This window comes from Vespa crabro, chromosome 13 (assembly GCF_910589235.1).
Source record: "Vespa crabro chromosome 13, iyVesCrab1.2, whole genome shotgun sequence".
NCBI classification, from domain to species: domain Eukaryota; kingdom Metazoa; phylum Arthropoda; class Insecta; order Hymenoptera; family Vespidae; genus Vespa; species Vespa crabro.
The window spans coordinates 624,997-642,500 of record NC_060967.1 but is presented as its reverse complement, the minus strand read 5'-3'; the positions used below and the strand labels follow the sequence as shown (position 1 = coordinate 642,500).

Below are 17,504 nucleotides of genomic sequence, written 5' to 3'. Positions count from 1 at the left end.
ACATTACGAGGCGTTCGCGAAATTGGCGAATTTCGTGAAAAAAAAAAAAAAAAAAAAAAAAAAACGTTATGTGAATCCGCGACGGGAAATTTTAGATGGAATGAATTAACAATAATAATTAATATAATTATAATCGTGCCGTTGGGATCTCGTGAGGAATATTAATTAAAACGTTCGTAGAAGCAATATAGAAAAAAAAAAAATAAATAATAAAACATAGAAAGAGAACTGTAAGTAAAGTATATACATAAATAAATAAATAAAAAGAAAAATGATATTGAATATTAATATTGAACACATACATATATACATATAATCCCATGTTTCAAACAAAGAACTCTATATACGTGAGCGTTAAATATAAAGTGATATACGTATGTGTGTATATATATATATATATGTATATATATATATATATATACACATATACCTAACACTTAACGAAGCAATTAGGTATGTGAAAAAAAAATATATCTATATATATATATATATACATATTTAAATGTTAGAATTGGATTTAAGAGCTTTAAGCAAAGAAAAAAGTTAACCATCGTATATTTGTTATTCAATAAAGTTTTGAATGGATATAGTACGTACGTTAAATCTCATGAAGTATGCGCCGAGATCCTAAGCTACCGTAAATATATATATATATCGCGTATTAATTAACTTATTAAAATGAGTAGAAATAATTTATGATATTATAGTGTTTCACCCCTTAATGAAAATGCTAAGAGGTACATATATATATATTTACAAATAAAAACACATATGCGTCTATAGAAACGCGATGTATCATAACGTCAGCTTTATCTATTAATAATCTAACGGGTTATAAAAAAAAAAAAATATATATATATATATATATACACTTGTCAATGTATCGTTCTTTTCGTCGTAGTATAATCAAGAGACCCACGGACAAAGAAAAAATATTTAAAAAGAGGAAAAAAAAAAAAGAAAAAAAGAAAAATAGAAAAAAAAAAAAGATTCGAAAGAATGAAAAGGATCGCTCGTGTCAGATGATTCGTCTCTCTCTCGTATGAACGTGTAAAGATTTTATTTCTCGACAAAATATAAAAAGAAAAAGAAAAAAGAGAATCCGAAGGATAAGAACTATCGGGAAATATTGAAAAATCGAGAAACATTATTTATATAAATTTGTTACATCGGGAGAACGAAGGAAAGAAAGAGAAAAAGGGAGGGAGAGAGAGAGAGAGAGAGATAATAAATGACGGATAATAAACGAAATTATTTTGGAGTTTGCCTACAATCTTCCGTTGCGGATTCGGAAATCCACGTGGTCGCGGCTTAATTGCCGTGCACCTACTCCCGGTACGAAACGCGAGTCAATTCAATTCGCGAAAAAAATTTCGCGAACGTCTACGTCGTCATCTCTCGCCGTTGTTCAATAACTATTAGACGAAACTGTAAACCAACAAAAACAGTTGATTGTTTATCAATCCGACAAATCGACGCGATTACCATATTGGCACAACCATACCACCACCACCGCCACTACTCACGTATTGATCAACGATGAAAAAATATGAAAGAAAGAAAAAAAAAAGAAAAAAAAAGAGCGTGTTGTAAATTTTGCAAGTATTAAAATGATAAAGAAAATTACATCAATGTGAAGTAAAATTTTAATAAAACGGATCAAGAACCGATCAAGAAGACGAATCAATAGTTACGTTGTGATCGTTTGGCGATTTTCAGTGTTCAAAATTTTGAAGAAAACAAAAAAAGGAGAAAAAATTGTTGAAGTACGTACGGATCCGTAATACGAGACGAGATAATATATGCTGATTAAAACGTGATCGATAGATAAAGGAATATATAAAGTGGAGGACAAATAAAAATAAAAAAAAAAAAATAAAAAATTGAAGGGGTCGAGAGAGGTTGGAGAGGGGATAGAATGGAGGACGCATTTTATTCTACCCTCGTTAATAGATCTGTATAAATATACGTACATAATTGCATATATACGTACATACATATATACTTACATAAATGCATGCATACATACGTACATACATGTATACTTACATACATACATATTATACCTACATATATATATATATATATATGCACACTTATACACATATCACTATGCATTTCATTGATAATCTGTTTCAAATATTTATGATACATATAATAGATGTATTTTAATGGACGATTTATTATGAAAATATTGCCGCCGCTGAGATACCTTCATGTCGGATGTTCTCTTAACTTCTTTTCGATCCCTTAGAAGACATTCAAAACGAAAGATTATTCGCACGAACTATCGTCAGAAAGAAAGGACAGTAAAAGAAAGAAATAGAAATAAAGAGATAGAGAGAGAGAGAGAGAGAGAGAGAGAGAGAGAGAGAGAGATAAAGATATAGAGTGAAAGAGATAAAGATATAGAGGTATTAAAAAGATGTAAAGAATCATTGAAGAAAAACAGAGAGAGAGAGAGAGAGAAAGAGAGAATTAGAGAAAACAAACAAACAAACAAACAAACGAATAAATAAAGAAACAAATAAAAATGTCGAAAGTTATCATTTGTTTTTGTAACTTCGTAAAATAAAAATATCACTCTGTATAATATTCATAAATATAATTATTTTCGATTCATTCACTTTCCCTTTCTCTCTCTCTCTCTCTCTCTCACACACTCTCTATTTTTATTTGCAATATTTATAAGAAAAATCTTACGATGATTAAGAAAGATCATAATCGACGGAAAAGAGATGTGTGTGTCTGTGTGTAAATGTGTGTGTATATGTGAAGAAATGAAAGACAAAAAAAAAACAAGATCTGAAACAAAGAAGAAGAAGAAGAAGAAAAACGAAGAAATTAAAAGAGAAAAGAAAAGATATGATTTCTAAGGGAAGGGAGAGAAGTAATCGTGTGTATGTATGTCTTTAATGTCTTTTAACATAATCGATAAACGTCAGAATCGGCATTAAGTAGCCGGGATTCTTATTAATCGAATTGCCGATGCAATCAAAATGCGATTAAAAAAAATAAAGAAATAAATAAAAAGTAAAAAAAAAAAAAAAATAAAAAAAAAACAAAAATAAATAAAAATTACAAAGAAACGGATAAACGAATGAATTTATGACTGAACAAAAAAGAAAAAAAGAAAAAAAAAAAGAAGAAAAAAATAGAAGGAAAAAAACCACGTCGAGAGAGAAGCATGAAGCTAACGTTGTATGAACGATGAGGACACGCATTAACGTTGAAGAAAAAATATAGAAAAGAAAAAGAAGAGGAAGAAGAAAATTAAAAAATTACGACGTTGTCATCAACTTCGATATTAACAATGGCGAATCTTTTCTTTCATTTTTTTCTTTTTTTCTTTTTTTTTTTTTTTTTTTACGATTGCCTTATAATCAAATGATTTAATTTCATTAATTTTGTTAATATAACAATAATTGCGAATTGATATATTTCAATCGAGTAATTGAAAGAAAGATCAGAAATCGTATCATATCATTAACATGATTTAATCGTGCCTATCGTTATTATTATCATAATTTAATCGTATTATATTATTAACTAAGAAGAAGAAGAAGATGATGATGATGATGAAAACTTTTTGCTTTTGCATCTTCACGTTGCCTCTCGACGAATAAACGAATCAAAAAGATGAAATCGAATAAATTACGATTGAAAGTATCGTCGAAGTATTCAAGATTTATAAGGAGAACAAAAAAAAAAAAAAAAAAAAACAAAAAAAAAAACAAAAAAAGGAAAAAAAGAAAAATAAAACAAAAAAAAGATAATAATAATAATATAAACGCAAACTTTTTGAAGAAAATAATTAGCGAGTTACTCGTCGTTGGCTGCTATTGTGAACAGACAATAAGCAATGAACAAAACAAAAAAAGAAAAAAGAAAAAAGGAGAGAACGAAATAATAAAAAATAAAGAAAAAAAAAAAATAAATAAAGGAAGATAGAAAAGAAATAAAAAAAAAGAAATAAACAAAAGAAAGAAAAAAGAAATAAAAAGCATTGAGAAGCTGCTTCCTGCGTTATATAAAATATGAAGGAGATAGTTCTTTGTATGCCGATACGTGTTTGTTTCTTCATTAGGCGATTTTTTTTTTTTTTTTTTAATCGTTGCCTATTATTTATTTTGCGATTGATGCTTGCGCGGGTTACGGTAGCGTGTTTCGTGATTTGACAAGAAAAAATAAGACAAAAAAGAAAATTTATAAAGGAAAATTATAGAAGGAAGAAGTAGAAAAGAAAAGAAAAGAAATAATTAAAATGACGTATCGTGTCGAATCGTAAAATGATATTTTCGATTGACACTTCTCTTTATCCCCTATATATTATATACATATATATATATATATACATATATACAAATACATATAGTTTTCTCTCTCTCACTTGATCTTCTCGAATATTTATCATTAATTAAAGGCACCAAAAAGAGGATGCTTAAATAAAAAAAAAAAAATCTTTGTATCGTTGTAAACGTAGAGATATTTAACCAGCTGGTGTATGGGTCCGACTTTATACGCCTGTGTAATTGTCGTTTAATAATAATAATGATAATAATGATAATGATGGATGACGTTGTTGATGATAATAATGATAATGATAATAATAATAATAAATAATAAAAAATTACCAAAAAAAGAAACAAAATAATAAAAAAGAAAAAATAAATGCAATGAAGAGAAAGAAGGGAAAGAAGAAGAAGTGAAAAATTACGAAAAAGAAAGAAAGAAAGAGAGAAGGAAAAAAAAAATATAAACAAACGAACAAAAAAGAAAAAAAAAAATCAGAATCAATTAAACGCTTATATAGAGAACTTTACCGTTTCTTTCTTTGTTGTCTTTTTTTTTGTTTTGTTTATTTTTTAATCCTTCCTACAAGATAATAGAAAAAAGTCGATTGTATCGATAAATAAAGGAAGAATATGTATGTACGTTAAAACACGTTCCGAGACAAAGACAATGATTAAAAAAAAAAAAAAAAAAAAGAAAAAAAATAAAATAAAAAATATATCGAATCTGAAAATTGCCAAAGAAATTCGTTGGATCGGATCTAAGACGTTTTATAGATAAGAGAGTCGCGATATTTTTACGGATGAGGGATGAGGGATGAGGGTTTCTATGGAGTACTGGAGGAAAGGGATGGATGTATGAGTTGGGTGGGTGGATGAGTGGGTGGTTGGTTGAGAAAATTTTGGAAGGATTTAACAATTCTGCCGATGCGAGTAGAGTATCTTCTTATAAAAGAGAGAGATTTAAAGATCCTTATTAAAATGATATCGATCGATCGCTAATTTCAGAGATAAAGAGAGAAGAAACCGACATTAACGTTTAGTGAAATAAAAAAAAATTAATATATATATATATATATATATATATATATATACATATAAAAAGCTTAAAATATAATGTTAGAAGAGTTAATATATATATATATAGAATATATAATATATAATATAATATAATATAATATAATATAATATAATATGACAATGGTTTGTTCTAATTTATGTATATGGTATTATCTATGTGTATATGGTAATATGTAATTTAACGAATAAATATATGTAATAAAAAGAAATAAAAATGATTTATTTCATTCTCATTATTTTTCTCTCTCTCTCTCTCTCTCTCTCTCTCTTCTTTTTTTTAATTATATATAAATATATAAATACGTACATACCAGAATGAGTTTCTCAGGAATGTGTTCGTCAGGAATTTATAACTGATCGATTTTGATGTCTTCATTACTTTCTTTGGATGATTTTATGCGATAAAGAAGTTCCTCAGGTAAATCGTCCAATGTCATTTCACCTTTAGAAATTTTCTTCACGTAATTCAGCATATCCTTAGTCGCGTCCATGGTACGGCGAAATTTTTCTAAATAGATAATAATCATGAACAAAACAAAAAATATATAAAAAATAAAAAGAAATAAAAAAAAAAAAAAAACAAAAGAAGAAAATGAAAAAGATTAATCGACATTTGGATTAAATCGTAAAAGAATCAATCACTCGATTGACGACCTAATGATCGAATTCTTTTTTTTTTTCTTCTCGTTCTTTTTCTTTTTCTTTTTTTTTTTTTTACTTTTTTCACTCCTTTTTCTTACCAATTTCTGGATATTCGATTGACGATTCTACTTTCATCGATTCCTTTTTACCGGACGACTTTATTTTCATGTAGATGTTCTCGTCTGTAAGTGTTCGTTGTTCAAAAGATTATATCTTCTTTTCGCGTAAACTTATAAAAGATACAGAAAGAATAAGAAAATTGTATTCTCGAATGATAATTAAATTTACCATAAATCTGATTTTTCGGCAAAATCAATTCGCTTCGTTTAACGAGATAATCGATATCCCTCACGCGTTGATTCGTTTTTTCTAACAGAACTTTATTTAATTCTATACGTTTCATCAGGTTGGCCAACTTAATCTGCAAAAAAAAAAAAAAAAAAAGAAAGAATCCGAATACGATCAAGAATTAATATCCGAACAATTTATTTCTCCTTGAATTAAATTTTAAATATCCCTTTATAAAATATATCGATCTCCTTCGTTCAAATTTTTATTACAACGAGATAATACGAATATTAGAAAAAAGAAAAGGAAAGAAAAAAAAATCAAGATAATGGATTTAAAATGACAACGTGATTCATAATCGTTCGAACAATTTAAAAAATAGGCGCGAAACTGATTGTACCATTTTAAAGATTATGAGCGCGTAATTTAAATTCGTCTAATTATTAGATTTCTTTCGATCTGTTTTTTCAAGATAAAAATTAATTACAAGATAGTCGTAAATATTGGTCAAACGATACGATTAAGAAATCGATATGACGAATTAAATTTTGAATCGTTTGAACGACTTATGAAATTTAATGCTCGAACTCATCGTACACGTCAGAGAACGCGCGAAATTTAAATTCAAGAAACATCAGAAATTTAGAATTTTTCTTTCTTTTTTCTTTTTTTCTTTTTTATTTTTTTAAATCGCTTACGTCTATCTCCGTTGATTCGTTCTTCGTTTTCGTTAATGCGCTTCCCTCGATCGTATCTTCTATCGGAATTTTGGTTAAAAAAGCGAAAGGTTCTGTCGGATTTTCTTTTGCCCTTTTTAAAGAATCTTCCAAATCTTTTGGCATTAATTTATCGACATCGTCAAATTTAGTATTGCGGAGTAATTTCAAATAACTTTCTTTTCCGGTTTTAGTTCTGACCAACGAGTCATAGGTTATCTTATTTTTTAAGCTGCAATAGTTCTACTTTGTTGTTAAAGATTTTCCATTGAAAAAAGAAAAAAAAACTAAATAACTGTATATATATATATATGCAAGTGATAATTTTATAATCATTATTAATATTACCCAGAGGTTTTATTCTTTGATTCCATGCCGTTTTAAAGTTGTGTCGTTAATAAAACGTGTCAGAAAATAAAACACTCGCCGATGAAACTAACCCCTAATTTCGTAACTATGAAAGTTAAAATCGTTTGGTCGATAAATTTTCGTTGGCTACGTATATTAAGACGATGAAGAAAATGAAGAAAATTTAATAATAATACATTTATATCTAATAATTTATTAGAATGTTGTTAAATATTAAATATCAATTCAACCATACGTCACTTATGCATATATGCAGATTTAAATCTAAATTATACAAATTTTCTAATTATAAATCTATTTTTAAACGATAAAGATAAATAATAACGATATGTAATACGTAATATTTTTAATAACGCATATATAACCCACATTCTTATATAAATACAAGAAAAAAAACATTATATATGTATATACTTTATATATATATATATATATATATATATATCTGGATAATATATATATAATATATAATATATTATATATAGCATGTATATAATATATATATATATGTATATATATATTATACAATTGATGAATGAAATTAAAGAACAATCTATATTCTAATGCTTACATGATTTAGTTGTACTTACAAAAGTATTATTATCGATATCATATTTTTATCATTCAAAAAAGAGAAAAAAAAAAAAAAGAAAGAAAAAAGAAAAGAAAAGAAAACATTACTATCACAATATATGTACGAAGCGAATATTAGAATATAAAATGATACGATATACTTCATACTGCTGATTTCAGCTAAACGTTTATAAACTATTAAAGTCAACCAATATATATATATATATATATATATATATATATATATATATATACGTACATCACAATTTGTTAATTTTTATAATTGCAAATAAAAGTTAAAGAACATTAGTAAAAAAGTTATAAATGCCAATGATTAATAATGTAATTAGTATAGTCAGGACAAGTAACTAAACGAATATATAATTAATTTAGTTATTCTAATTCCATTCGTTGATGAGAGTATTAATGTTAAAAAAAAAAAGGATAACTGAGAAAGCAAAATCATGTTAATATTATTATATGCTATTGCTTCAATATCAGTCTTTTTATAAGAGAAATAATTAAATAATAAAGTTAGATTACATTCGCTTACTTTTTTTTTTTTTTTTTTTTTCTTTTTTTCTTTTAACTCCATAAATGAAAATTGAATTGTCTCATTCGTCTTACAAAAAAAAGCACGAATTCCATTAAATCAAAATAAAGAATTACGTTACTTTTCTCTGAATCGTGATACCTTGTCCTATTCCTCGAACCTAAATAACGAGAAAAAAAAAAAAAAAAAAAATATTGCGAAACTATATATATATATAATTTAACAATACATTTGTCTCTATATTTATATATCACAGTAATCTAGAAATATATAAGTCTAGCATCTTCTGGATTTTGTTCCACAGGACAGTATGGGCATTTCAGTCTAGAAACAAATTGATTCGTTTAAAGAGAAGCAAAAACTTTGATTGAAATAAACATTGATTTACATAACATCTTCGTTATATTCTAATAACATACTTGTTTGCATTGGTGAGCTTATTTAATGCATCCCTTGATATTACGTGACCGCAAACTAATTTCATTGGCGGATTGTTTTCTGTACTTTGTTGTCGAAGGATCGGACATGCGAAAACCGAATGATAGCGACTTTGTTTACCCAAATCTATTTCGATCTATTTACAGGAAAAAAAAAGAAAACATAAAAAAAAGGGGAAAAAAAAGAAGAAGAAAAAAAAAAAACGAAAAGAAAAGAGAAATATGAAATAATTAATTGTCATTGTCTTATTATCAATAAACGTTGTTAATCAGATTTACCGGAAGTTCATCCTTTCCACTCCATATACCAGTTACTTGTCTTTGTTGCATAACCTGTTTAATATTGAGAAGAGCAGGAAGTGCTGTACATCCAGCATTGATACTGCGAAATAAATATCTTATCATCGTTGCTAATCAAAAATTGTAACAATTATCTATCTTCTATAACAACTTACCAAACCGAGAGTGGACTGTCAACGCTTAATCCTAACAATGTACATGCTTCTTTTGTAAAAACATCATGAATGTCAAGCCATAATGTTGGATCTAATAAATGACTATACGGGGATGATTGTATTCCATTAGGTAAATAAAGTAACGTTCCCATTAAAGCTTGTACTTCTTTTTCATGACGTCCAACAAACTGTGTAAGATTCTGACGAGCATACATTATTGCCTCAGTTTGTTTACTAGGTCCTTGTTGTACAAGCCTTATGAAATGTAATCTATGTAACTTAAATTCAAGAGATGAATTCTGAAATAATTAAAATCTTCTTTAGGACAAATCTAATTAATTCCGTATACATTAAAAATCGAAGACTGGTATCGTTTTAATATAAATTTACTTGTGCCAAAAGAGCTTCCCTGTGTTTCTTAGCCCATTCAAGTGCAGGTTCTAAATTTCTTTGCTTCAAACAATCAAGTATATAATTTAATTCTGTGAACGGTTCTTTCCTGCCTTCGTCGGTTTTAATTCCTGCTTCCTAAAATATTTCTAACTATATCGTTTTCTTGAAAATTATTACTACGTATTTTACAATATGAAAATGAGCAAGTGATTGTACATAAAGTACCGCGATAAAAAAGAAAAAATGTTCCCTATACGTAATCTATCTCCTATTTCATCAAAATGGTTTTATAATCAATTAGATAGCTATTATTTAACTATAAGATATAAAGAAATGTACGCGTATGAGCGATAAGTATTTTTCGATATCAAAATATATATATATATATATATATATATATATATATATATATATATATATAAAAAAAAGAAAAAAAAAGAAAGCTATCCATATATAATCTATTAAAATACAAATACGCTAAATGATATATAAAATTATGAATAATGAGATGCCTCCTCAATTATTGGTTATAAATTTACTGTTGCCAATTCGTCTGCAATATCCAGCATTCCTTGACGATAGAAGTGTTGACAGATAACTTGATTAAGAAGATGAGATTTTTCTGGACCAGAAAATACATCTTCTCGACTTGTACTTGCAAAATCGGCAATAAAATTTCTGTCAATAGCTTTGCCCACTTTAGATACCGTACTGTGTAAATCTCGATGATCGGTTGCCAAACGTTGTACAGTATCACGAACCTTTGTCATTGCTTGTTTCAATACCTGCACTTGACCAGGTGTCAGTTCATGATCAGATGGTGCTAAGAGAAAAAATAGATTATTTTTAATATTTAAAGGTATTAAAGTGTACATAAGAAAAATGTTTCAATACTGATAAATGAGGCTCTATCAAAAAATCATTTTAAATAGGTTATAAATATGAAAAAACAATTGGCCTTATAATAAAACCTTTACAAACTTTATATCGTTACTCTCGTGTAATAAGTTTTAATATAATCCTGTTATAATCTCACAAAATTCATCACGATTTCTGCTGAATCATAACAACAAAACGAAATTGTATAGAGTCGAGTCAAGGACATCATATATCTTAATATATCACGTAATTCTTACCTTCTTCTAATTCCTTTTTTAACGACTCGATATGATTTATTAAATCACGTAAAACATTATCTGCATGTTCGTTAATAGCACCAAATTTTAATAGAACTTTGTCAACTTCGCGCTCAACAGCGTTACAAGCCTCCATTGTTGTTTGTCTTCAATGTACTCATGTTATAATTAAAGGCGATACACCAAAACTCCAATAGAAATTCACGTTGAACGAGGCGCCCTCTGGCGGTGAATTTTCAAATTAAAAATATCGCAAAGTGATTGGCTGAAAAAGATATACGTATTTAATGTTGGTACTACTGAGGATAATACGTCGGATAAAGGTTGGCAATACTGATTAAACGCTTTCTTCCGGCTTCGCTATACTGGCTGGCTCACTGAATAAGTCGCCATTTGTAACAAATTCCTTGATCACTGAGCGTTGAGCAGCAAGAAACGTCCTAGGGAACGATCGGAGTGGCTATATTGAAACAGTAAGAAAGATATAAATCTTATGTTCGTATCAGTGCACATTAAAATCGACAATGTTCGACAAATATATCTTTTCGACGACATGTTTTTCTAACCAAAATTCTTATCCGAAAAATATATATCTTAATAAACATATGTCAAATAATATTATTTTATTATAAAGGGCCTCGAATAAAGTATTTAATATTGTTGTAAAGTGACGTCAATGAACGTTAGATAAAATATTATTTTATCTATGATAGGAACAACAGTTCAGATTATTTTCTTGTATGATAACATTATTCGTTAGTATTCGCTAGGTATTCGTTTTTCTATAATGCATTACCAAAAGATATATTTCATAAATTTCACGAAAACTTTATCATTATTATTATTATTATTATTATTATTATTATTATTATTATTGTAGTAATATCGTAGTAGAACGCAGTATTAATTAAAAATAATATTATTTTAAATACAAATGTGAAATTATGAAACAATTGTCATGTTTCACTTTTAGGTAAAATATATCATGGATGAAATTGAATGTCAATATAACTTGGGAAATTATATTTACACTATTAGAGACACAAAGGACGTTCACGCAAGATTAAAAAGTGGTAATTAATCAATCGATTCGAAATACATATAAATAATTTGATTGAAATTTATAAAAAAAATTCACGCATAGACATTTTTAATTTCCAGATCCTGTTTTTGTTGCAGAGTATATTAAATTAAATGGTGCTAATTTGGAATATCAAGTAAGAAGTATAAATGCAATAGCAGGTTGGTACACGTTAAATTGTAAAAAAAAAAAAAAAAAAAAAAAAAAAAAGAATTATTAGAGCAAATATATTTATTATTTCTCTAAATTATGATCTGTATTATTTATTATTAATTGTATTAAATGAATTCTTTTGACAGTCTAATGCCTTTTACAATTGGTATATTTGTTTTAATTAATCTTTAATAAATAATAATATATTAATAGTATTAAACGTTTGATTTCAGATACCTCGTTTGTCTGGACAAGGAGTAAAACATTGTTACTCATTGAAGCTTACGATGCTAGGAAAGAAAAATTTAGAGATTCTACGATAAAAAAGAAAACACTTTGGAAAGAAATTGCTTTAGAATTTGAGAAGAAAAATTATTACGTGTCAGCTGAAAATTTAGATAAAAAGTTTAGAAATTTAAAAAGAACGTACATCAAAATCCGTGATAATATTAGGAAATCGTCTATGGGGAAGGATAGAATAACATGGGAGTATTATGATTATTTACAAAAAATTTATGAAAAGGATTATACTATAGATATTCCTAATATGATAAATACGAATTTAGTTAAAAGCGAAGATAACGAAAAGATATCTCAAAATTTTGTTCATAGTGAGAGTTCATTGTCTGGAAAGTCTGTAGCAGATGATGAATTTATTGAAGTATTATCCGATCAACTCGATCAATCAGACCATTACGATGGTAATACGCAAATAGTATGTGATACAAAACCAAATACTATACGTGAAAGAATAAAATTAAGGACACAAAGAAAGAGACAAATGAAAACACTTAGAGAGGAACATCTTAGTTTAGAAAAAGAAAAGGTTAAAGAGCTTAGACGTTTGAGAGAGGCAATAGAAAATAACAATGAAATACAAAGAGAACGTAATCAACTTTTTTCAGCTCTCATAATGAATATAACATGTGAAACGTTGAATGAGTTTAAATTTGGATCTTTTTGTGAAAAGGTATAAATATTATTAATTCATATATTGCAAAGACAGGGTATTAAATGTGAGTAAAGATAAAGTTATTATAAAAAATAAATACTTCTCAGAAGATATTCATTATTCACATGTTTAAACTCGATCAAAATGGAGCCAAAGCAATCCAATTCGATCTAATGTATTTATATATAGTGTATATCTAAGCTTATTACTATATAACATGTATATACTTGTATAGTAGAATCTAGGAAGAAGTGATTTAATCGATTGATTAAATTTATATATGTCTATAAAGATAAATGTGTATATATAATAGATTTTTTTTAATAATAAAACATACATTTTGCTAACTACTACAATTTTGTAATAATTGCAAAATAAAGTTATCGATAATTCGTTTTGCGATTAGTCGTTGAATTAGCAAAGAAAATTGAAAAATTCAATTTACTTCATAAAATGGTTCTTGTACACTTTGATCCAATTTCTTTTTATGAAATTATTTTAAATGCACATTGATACAACTTTGGCAGTTTATATTTACAAGCTATAATAATAAAAGCAATACCATTTTTGTTGTCTTGAGCATGGAACATGAAATTTCAATTACATTTTAGAACTAACTCGATTAATTTCTATTACAATTTTTTCAATCAATAACAACAACAACAATAATATAATAATAATAATTATAATAATAATACTAATGTAGATGGATATTCGAAGATAAAAATGTACGTGATTACATCTTACAATTAATCGAGAAGAAATCATTTGTATTACGAATACGACACTTGTTATTTGGGTCATATATATATATATAACCTAAAATTATTTGTACAAATATTTTGACTTAGAAATTACAATTACATACATATACATATATATTTATATATATATAATTGTAATTTCATGTTGATAAATAGAAGCATATCGCCTATATTATAACAGTGGTATACCCTAGTTTCTTGGAATATATTCATTTAAGTAATTTATAAGAAGTATATATACATACAGAGAAATTCATATTACATCAATTACATTTATTTGTTCATTGTTCGATCGGTGAACCCTAAAATGAAATAAATCATTGTTTAATTAAAATATTAATCTTAACATGTTAATAACTATATTAACTCATTAAAGATAACATGATTGAATTTTAAATAGAATGAGGATTATAATAGAAAGGAAGGAAGAAAAAAGAAAGAAACTAACCCATTCTTGAGCCATCATTAGTATAGTCGTGTTTGTTAATTTTGGTCCAATTAATGGATTCATTTGAGCCATGTAACAACACAACCAGCTGGAATAATAATAATAATATGTGTTTATCGATAACGATAGAATATATTTTGATATTAATCTCTGAACGATACTTACAATAACCAACAAGTAAACGCTGTTAATATGAGAACAACTTGTAGTATTCTAAAGTGGATGCAGAGAGAAATAAAAAAGAAATAGAGAAATAGAAATAATTAATTAAAAAAGAATATCTTTAGATCTATGGGAAAATTTTTCATTGACAGATAGATCACAGTGGGATGGGCCGTATTAAAATATTTAATATATATCATACCCACGATTTGGTCCAGTAGGTACGAAACAAGGCAAAGCTATACCAACAGCTCCCCATAAAATGGTAAATACTAATACTGGTACTACGGATGCTCCCATTTTACGATCTATTCGAATTATATCAACGAACGAAAAACGTAGAAACAGAGATCTATGAAATTACGAATTCTGATCAGCGGGATGTCGACTCGAGTGTGTCTAGTAATCACATGAGTATAATACTCGATATAAATCGATATGACATCGAAGATATCTCACGTGACTACAATGAATAATCGTATCGTATCGTATCGATTCGATACGATATACCGCGAATTTCAAACAAAGAAACTATGTTTCCTTATAATAAACATATAAAATCGATATAGAAAACGTTATAAAAAATTCTCTTTAATTCGGTTCTAAAAAATTCTTCATTTTTTTCTCTTTAGTTCGTAAAAAAAAAAACTATTGAAAATATCCTTGACAAAATTGATTGTGGATCAGGGATGAGAGAGAGAGAGAAAAAGGTTTTAAAAGAAAATAATTCATATATGAATATATATTTTCGAGATAGATGAGCGATTGAAAAAGAAAAATATATATTCTTAAGTCAATATATCGAACTCTTAATAAATCAATCATCGTTGGAGTTTATTCTTTGCGTAAATTAATCGTGCCTTTCGTTGATTCCAAACAAATATCAAATTTTCGATAATGAATATAATGCTTGATAAAACGGATGCGCCAGATAACATAATGAAGATCAAAGACACTTGATTCATTTCAATTGGATTTGGTTTTTGCCATTCCTCGTCCTTCATATTGTAAAATGCTATTTCTTTTCTCAATTTTGATATCAAACCAATCTCGTGCAATCTTATGATGCTAACGATATAATACGATATATTATTATTTATTTTTCGTAAAATAATATATGTATATATAATTTTTTTTTCGCATGTCGGCGAATTATATACACGTGAATGAATTTAAATTTACCCTATATCTATCGTCCTTTTATATTTGAAATTTTTACTTATGGCGGATGCAACCCATGTCGTAAAATATGGCATGCCTATGGGATTCAATTTGCAAAAATATTTTTGTTTTGCGTTGTACACGTCCTCGTCGTAAAACATGGTGTACTCGTTAGAACAAACCTTTCTGTACATATCCCTCTCCGTTTGCATGATAACTAATCGTTCTTTTTCAAAGAGTTCATTCAAAACTGGATACCCTTTCTAAAATATCAATTAATAATTATATATATATATATATATATATATATATATATATATATATAAATCTTATATTTACCACAAATGCTAAATAAGGAATAGATCCGTTTAGAATAACGATTTTATAATTTGTATGACTTTTCAAATGATCAAGATCTTTGAAAGGTTTTACATAAATTTTGTGCGTCATGTATGTAAATATCAAAGCTGAAAATGCTATGTGAATTAAACTTGAGAACAAACCGAGCGATAATTCTAAAATTCGTGATCTTCCTTCGAATTCCTTCGGGATACAACCTGAAATATTAATTATTATGGTTATATAAAGTTCGTGAAATTTTATGAAAATTCTCGACGATGATTACGAAGAGATACAAAAGAAAAAGAAATAATCAATGATCCTTACCTTGTTTGCACATCATGGCGAAATTGTAGAAACAATGATCAATGAAGTATGCTTTTTGTTTGATTTTTTCGACGTAATAACAAAATATTATTTGCGATATGTGACTGAATAGGGTTAATAATAAATACATCATTAAAATCGAATACCATACTTTCCATGAGAATAAATACAGCATCCAATTTTTATCGTGCGTGTATTTCAGTTGAATGAATAGTCGTTGTCTATATATTACGTTTAATATATTTTATATTAAACGTTACATTTAATATATATATATATATTATAGATATTATATTACGTACGTAGTACTCCAGAGTGCAGGCGTAAAATCAGCGGCAGCAAATCGGGTAGAATACATTTCTATCTTTGGTATTACATGGGTTTCGTGTCTTTGAAGTTTACCTAACAAACCGTCAAAAATATCGTCTTTATGATTACCAGAAAATGTTTCGTTCGTGCGTATTGATTTTAATCTAAAAAAAAAAAAAAAGAGAAAAGAAAAAAAAAGATTCGATTAAAATATCAATTACCGTACGACAATAATAATATTTCATAATTATTTGAAATTTACGTAAAGTTCAATGAGTCAGCCAGCAAATTCCATATGTCCGCGACAACTCCTGTTATCTTGGTATCATTTTTATAGAAGAACACTATATTTCTTTGCTGTGGTAAAGAGAAAAAGAAGAAGAAGAAATGCGTTTTTTATTTTTCATTTTAGGAAGATAAAGAAAAGAATAAAAAAGTAAAGAAAGTTTTCTGCCGTCGTCATCATCATCATTATTACTATTATTATTGTTATTTTTCTTATTTTTTCCTTTACCTGAAAGTAGGTAAGTTCAATGATTTGCCCTTGAAAATTATGCGTCTCGATTTCCCGTTGTTTCAATAATAATTCACGATGAAGAGTCGAGTAAGGATGAATGCTGAATATCGGTACGAAGTTTCCAAGATTTTTGTTCCATATTAAACCACCAATCGTATGCGAGATCACAAATAGATTTTGAATGGTTGCCATCAATAGGATACGTCTCATGGTGTTAAAAAATAGAAAAAGAAAAAAAATGATAACAAACGAACAAATCCGACTGAGAATTAGATTTTGTCACTGAACTGTAAAGTTTAAGAATGACGTTCCTCGATTTCGATTAGTGAGAAATATAAACCATAAAATCGCGTGTTT

General features: G+C 27.3%; 6 protein-coding genes across 21 annotated transcripts in view; 2 read left to right on the top strand and 4 right to left on the bottom strand.

Annotated features, from left to right (window-relative positions):
• Positions 1-1,927, top strand: part of LOC124428605 (synaptic vesicular amine transporter) — a 20,963-nt gene extending 19,036 nt beyond the window's left edge. For all 8 annotated transcript variants that reach the window (XM_046972860.1, XM_046972857.1, XM_046972861.1 and 5 more), the window contains one exon: positions 1-1,927. This exon is cut by the window's left edge. The gene's annotated coding sequence lies outside the window, so the exon portion shown is untranslated.
• Positions 1-7,716, bottom strand: part of LOC124428606 — a 12,122-nt gene extending 4,406 nt beyond the window's left edge. The window contains exons 1-5 of one of the 2 annotated variants that reach the window (XM_046972865.1): positions 7,367-7,716; positions 7,001-7,250; positions 6,303-6,435; positions 6,113-6,196; positions 5,684-5,880 (exon numbers count right to left, since the gene is read on the bottom strand). In XM_046972865.1, coding sequence (XP_046828821.1) covers positions 5,720-5,880; positions 6,113-6,196; positions 6,303-6,435; positions 7,001-7,250; positions 7,367-7,392 — 654 coding nt within the window. In that variant the 5' untranslated portion in view covers positions 7,393-7,716 and the 3' untranslated portion in view covers positions 5,684-5,719. Of the gene's footprint in view, positions 1-5,618; positions 5,881-6,112; positions 6,197-6,302; positions 6,436-7,000; positions 7,265-7,366 lie in introns of those variants that run through there. The other variant, XM_046972866.1, reaches the window with a different exon arrangement.
• Positions 7,717-8,247: 531 nt separating this feature from the next.
• On the bottom strand, positions 8,248-11,110 carry LOC124428673 (E3 ubiquitin-protein ligase RMND5A). The gene is made up of 7 exons (XM_046973014.1): positions 10,935-11,110; positions 10,338-10,621; positions 9,796-9,933; positions 9,406-9,704; positions 9,230-9,332; positions 8,933-9,087; positions 8,248-8,837 (listed from the first exon to the last, which is right to left on the bottom strand). The coding sequence occupies exons 1-7, from the start codon at positions 11,068-11,070 to the stop codon at positions 8,774-8,776; spliced, it is 1,179 nt and encodes a 392-aa protein (XP_046828970.1). The 5' UTR covers positions 11,071-11,110; the 3' UTR covers positions 8,248-8,773.
• Positions 11,111-11,259: 149 nt separating this feature from the next.
• On the top strand, positions 11,260-13,520 carry LOC124428674. Of its 8 annotated transcripts, none has more exons than XM_046973019.1 (4): positions 11,260-11,407; positions 11,908-12,007; positions 12,114-12,176; positions 12,402-13,520. In XM_046973019.1, the coding sequence occupies exons 2-4, from the start codon at positions 11,920-11,922 to the stop codon at positions 13,142-13,144; spliced, it is 894 nt and encodes a 297-aa protein (XP_046828975.1). In that variant the 5' UTR covers positions 11,260-11,407; positions 11,908-11,919; the 3' UTR covers positions 13,145-13,520. The 8 variants fall into 8 exon arrangements, with proteins under 8 accessions (XP_046828975.1, XP_046828973.1, XP_046828978.1 ...); XM_046973017.1 differs by having other exon boundaries at positions 12,096-12,176; XM_046973016.1 differs by lacking the exon at positions 11,260-11,407 and adding an exon at positions 11,415-11,689.
• LOC124428675 (V-type proton ATPase subunit e 2-like) lies at positions 13,218-14,904 on the bottom strand. Its single transcript, XM_046973024.1, has 4 exons — positions 14,697-14,904; positions 14,498-14,545; positions 14,333-14,420; positions 13,218-14,186 (listed from the first exon to the last, which is right to left on the bottom strand). The coding sequence occupies exons 1-4, from the start codon at positions 14,792-14,794 to the stop codon at positions 14,166-14,168; spliced, it is 255 nt and encodes an 84-aa protein (XP_046828980.1). The 5' UTR covers positions 14,795-14,904; the 3' UTR covers positions 13,218-14,165.
• A 411-nt stretch (positions 14,905-15,315) lies between these two features.
• On the bottom strand, positions 15,316-17,359 carry LOC124428787. Its single transcript, XM_046973282.1, has 7 exons — positions 17,145-17,359; positions 16,893-16,987; positions 16,624-16,794; positions 16,322-16,542; positions 15,998-16,212; positions 15,677-15,918; positions 15,316-15,562 (listed from the first exon to the last, which is right to left on the bottom strand). The coding sequence occupies exons 1-7, from the start codon at positions 17,355-17,357 to the stop codon at positions 15,316-15,318; spliced, it is 1,404 nt and encodes a 467-aa protein (XP_046829238.1). The 5' UTR covers positions 17,358-17,359.
• Positions 17,360-17,504: the final 145 nt, after the last annotated feature.

Excerpts from the sequence above, each read along its gene's own strand:
- LOC124428787 (XM_046973282.1), bottom strand. The coding sequence starts at position 17,357 with ATGAGACGTATCCTATTGATGGCAACCATTCAAAATCTATTTGTGATC. Across the intron at positions 16,213-16,321 it reads CGCCATGATGTGCAAACAAG|GTTGTATCCCGAAGGAATTC; the intron begins GTAAGGATCATT and ends TTAATATTTCAG. Across the intron at positions 15,563-15,676 it reads AAAAGGACGATAGATATAGG|CATCATAAGATTGCACGAGA; the intron begins GTAAATTTAAAT and ends TTATATCGTTAG.
- LOC124428674 (XM_046973015.1), top strand. Across the intron at positions 12,008-12,095 it reads TCACGCAAGATTAAAAAGTG|ATCCTGTTTTTGTTGCAGAG; the intron begins GTAATTAATCAA and ends TTTAATTTCCAG. Across the intron at positions 12,177-12,401 it reads AAGTATAAATGCAATAGCAG|ATACCTCGTTTGTCTGGACA; the intron begins GTTGGTACACGT and ends GTTTGATTTCAG.
- LOC124428673 (XM_046973014.1), bottom strand. The coding sequence starts at position 11,070 with ATGGAGGCTTGTAACGCTGTTGAGCGCGAAGTTGACAAAGTTCTATTA. Across the intron at positions 9,934-10,337 it reads TTGCAGACGAATTGGCAACA|GAAGCAGGAATTAAAACCGA; the intron begins GTAAATTTATAA and ends GAAATATTTTAG. Across the intron at positions 8,838-8,932 it reads AAGCTCACCAATGCAAACAA|ACTGAAATGCCCATACTGTC; the intron begins GTATGTTATTAG and ends ATTTGTTTCTAG.
- LOC124428675 (XM_046973024.1), bottom strand. The coding sequence starts at position 14,794 with ATGGGAGCATCCGTAGTACCAGTATTAGTATTTACCATTTTATGGGGA. Across the intron at positions 14,421-14,497 it reads GCGTTTACTTGTTGGTTATT|CTGGTTGTGTTGTTACATGG; the intron begins GTAAGTATCGTT and ends TTATTATTCCAG. Across the intron at positions 14,187-14,332 it reads TAATGATGGCTCAAGAATGG|GGTTCACCGATCGAACAATG; the intron begins GTTAGTTTCTTT and ends ATTTCATTTTAG.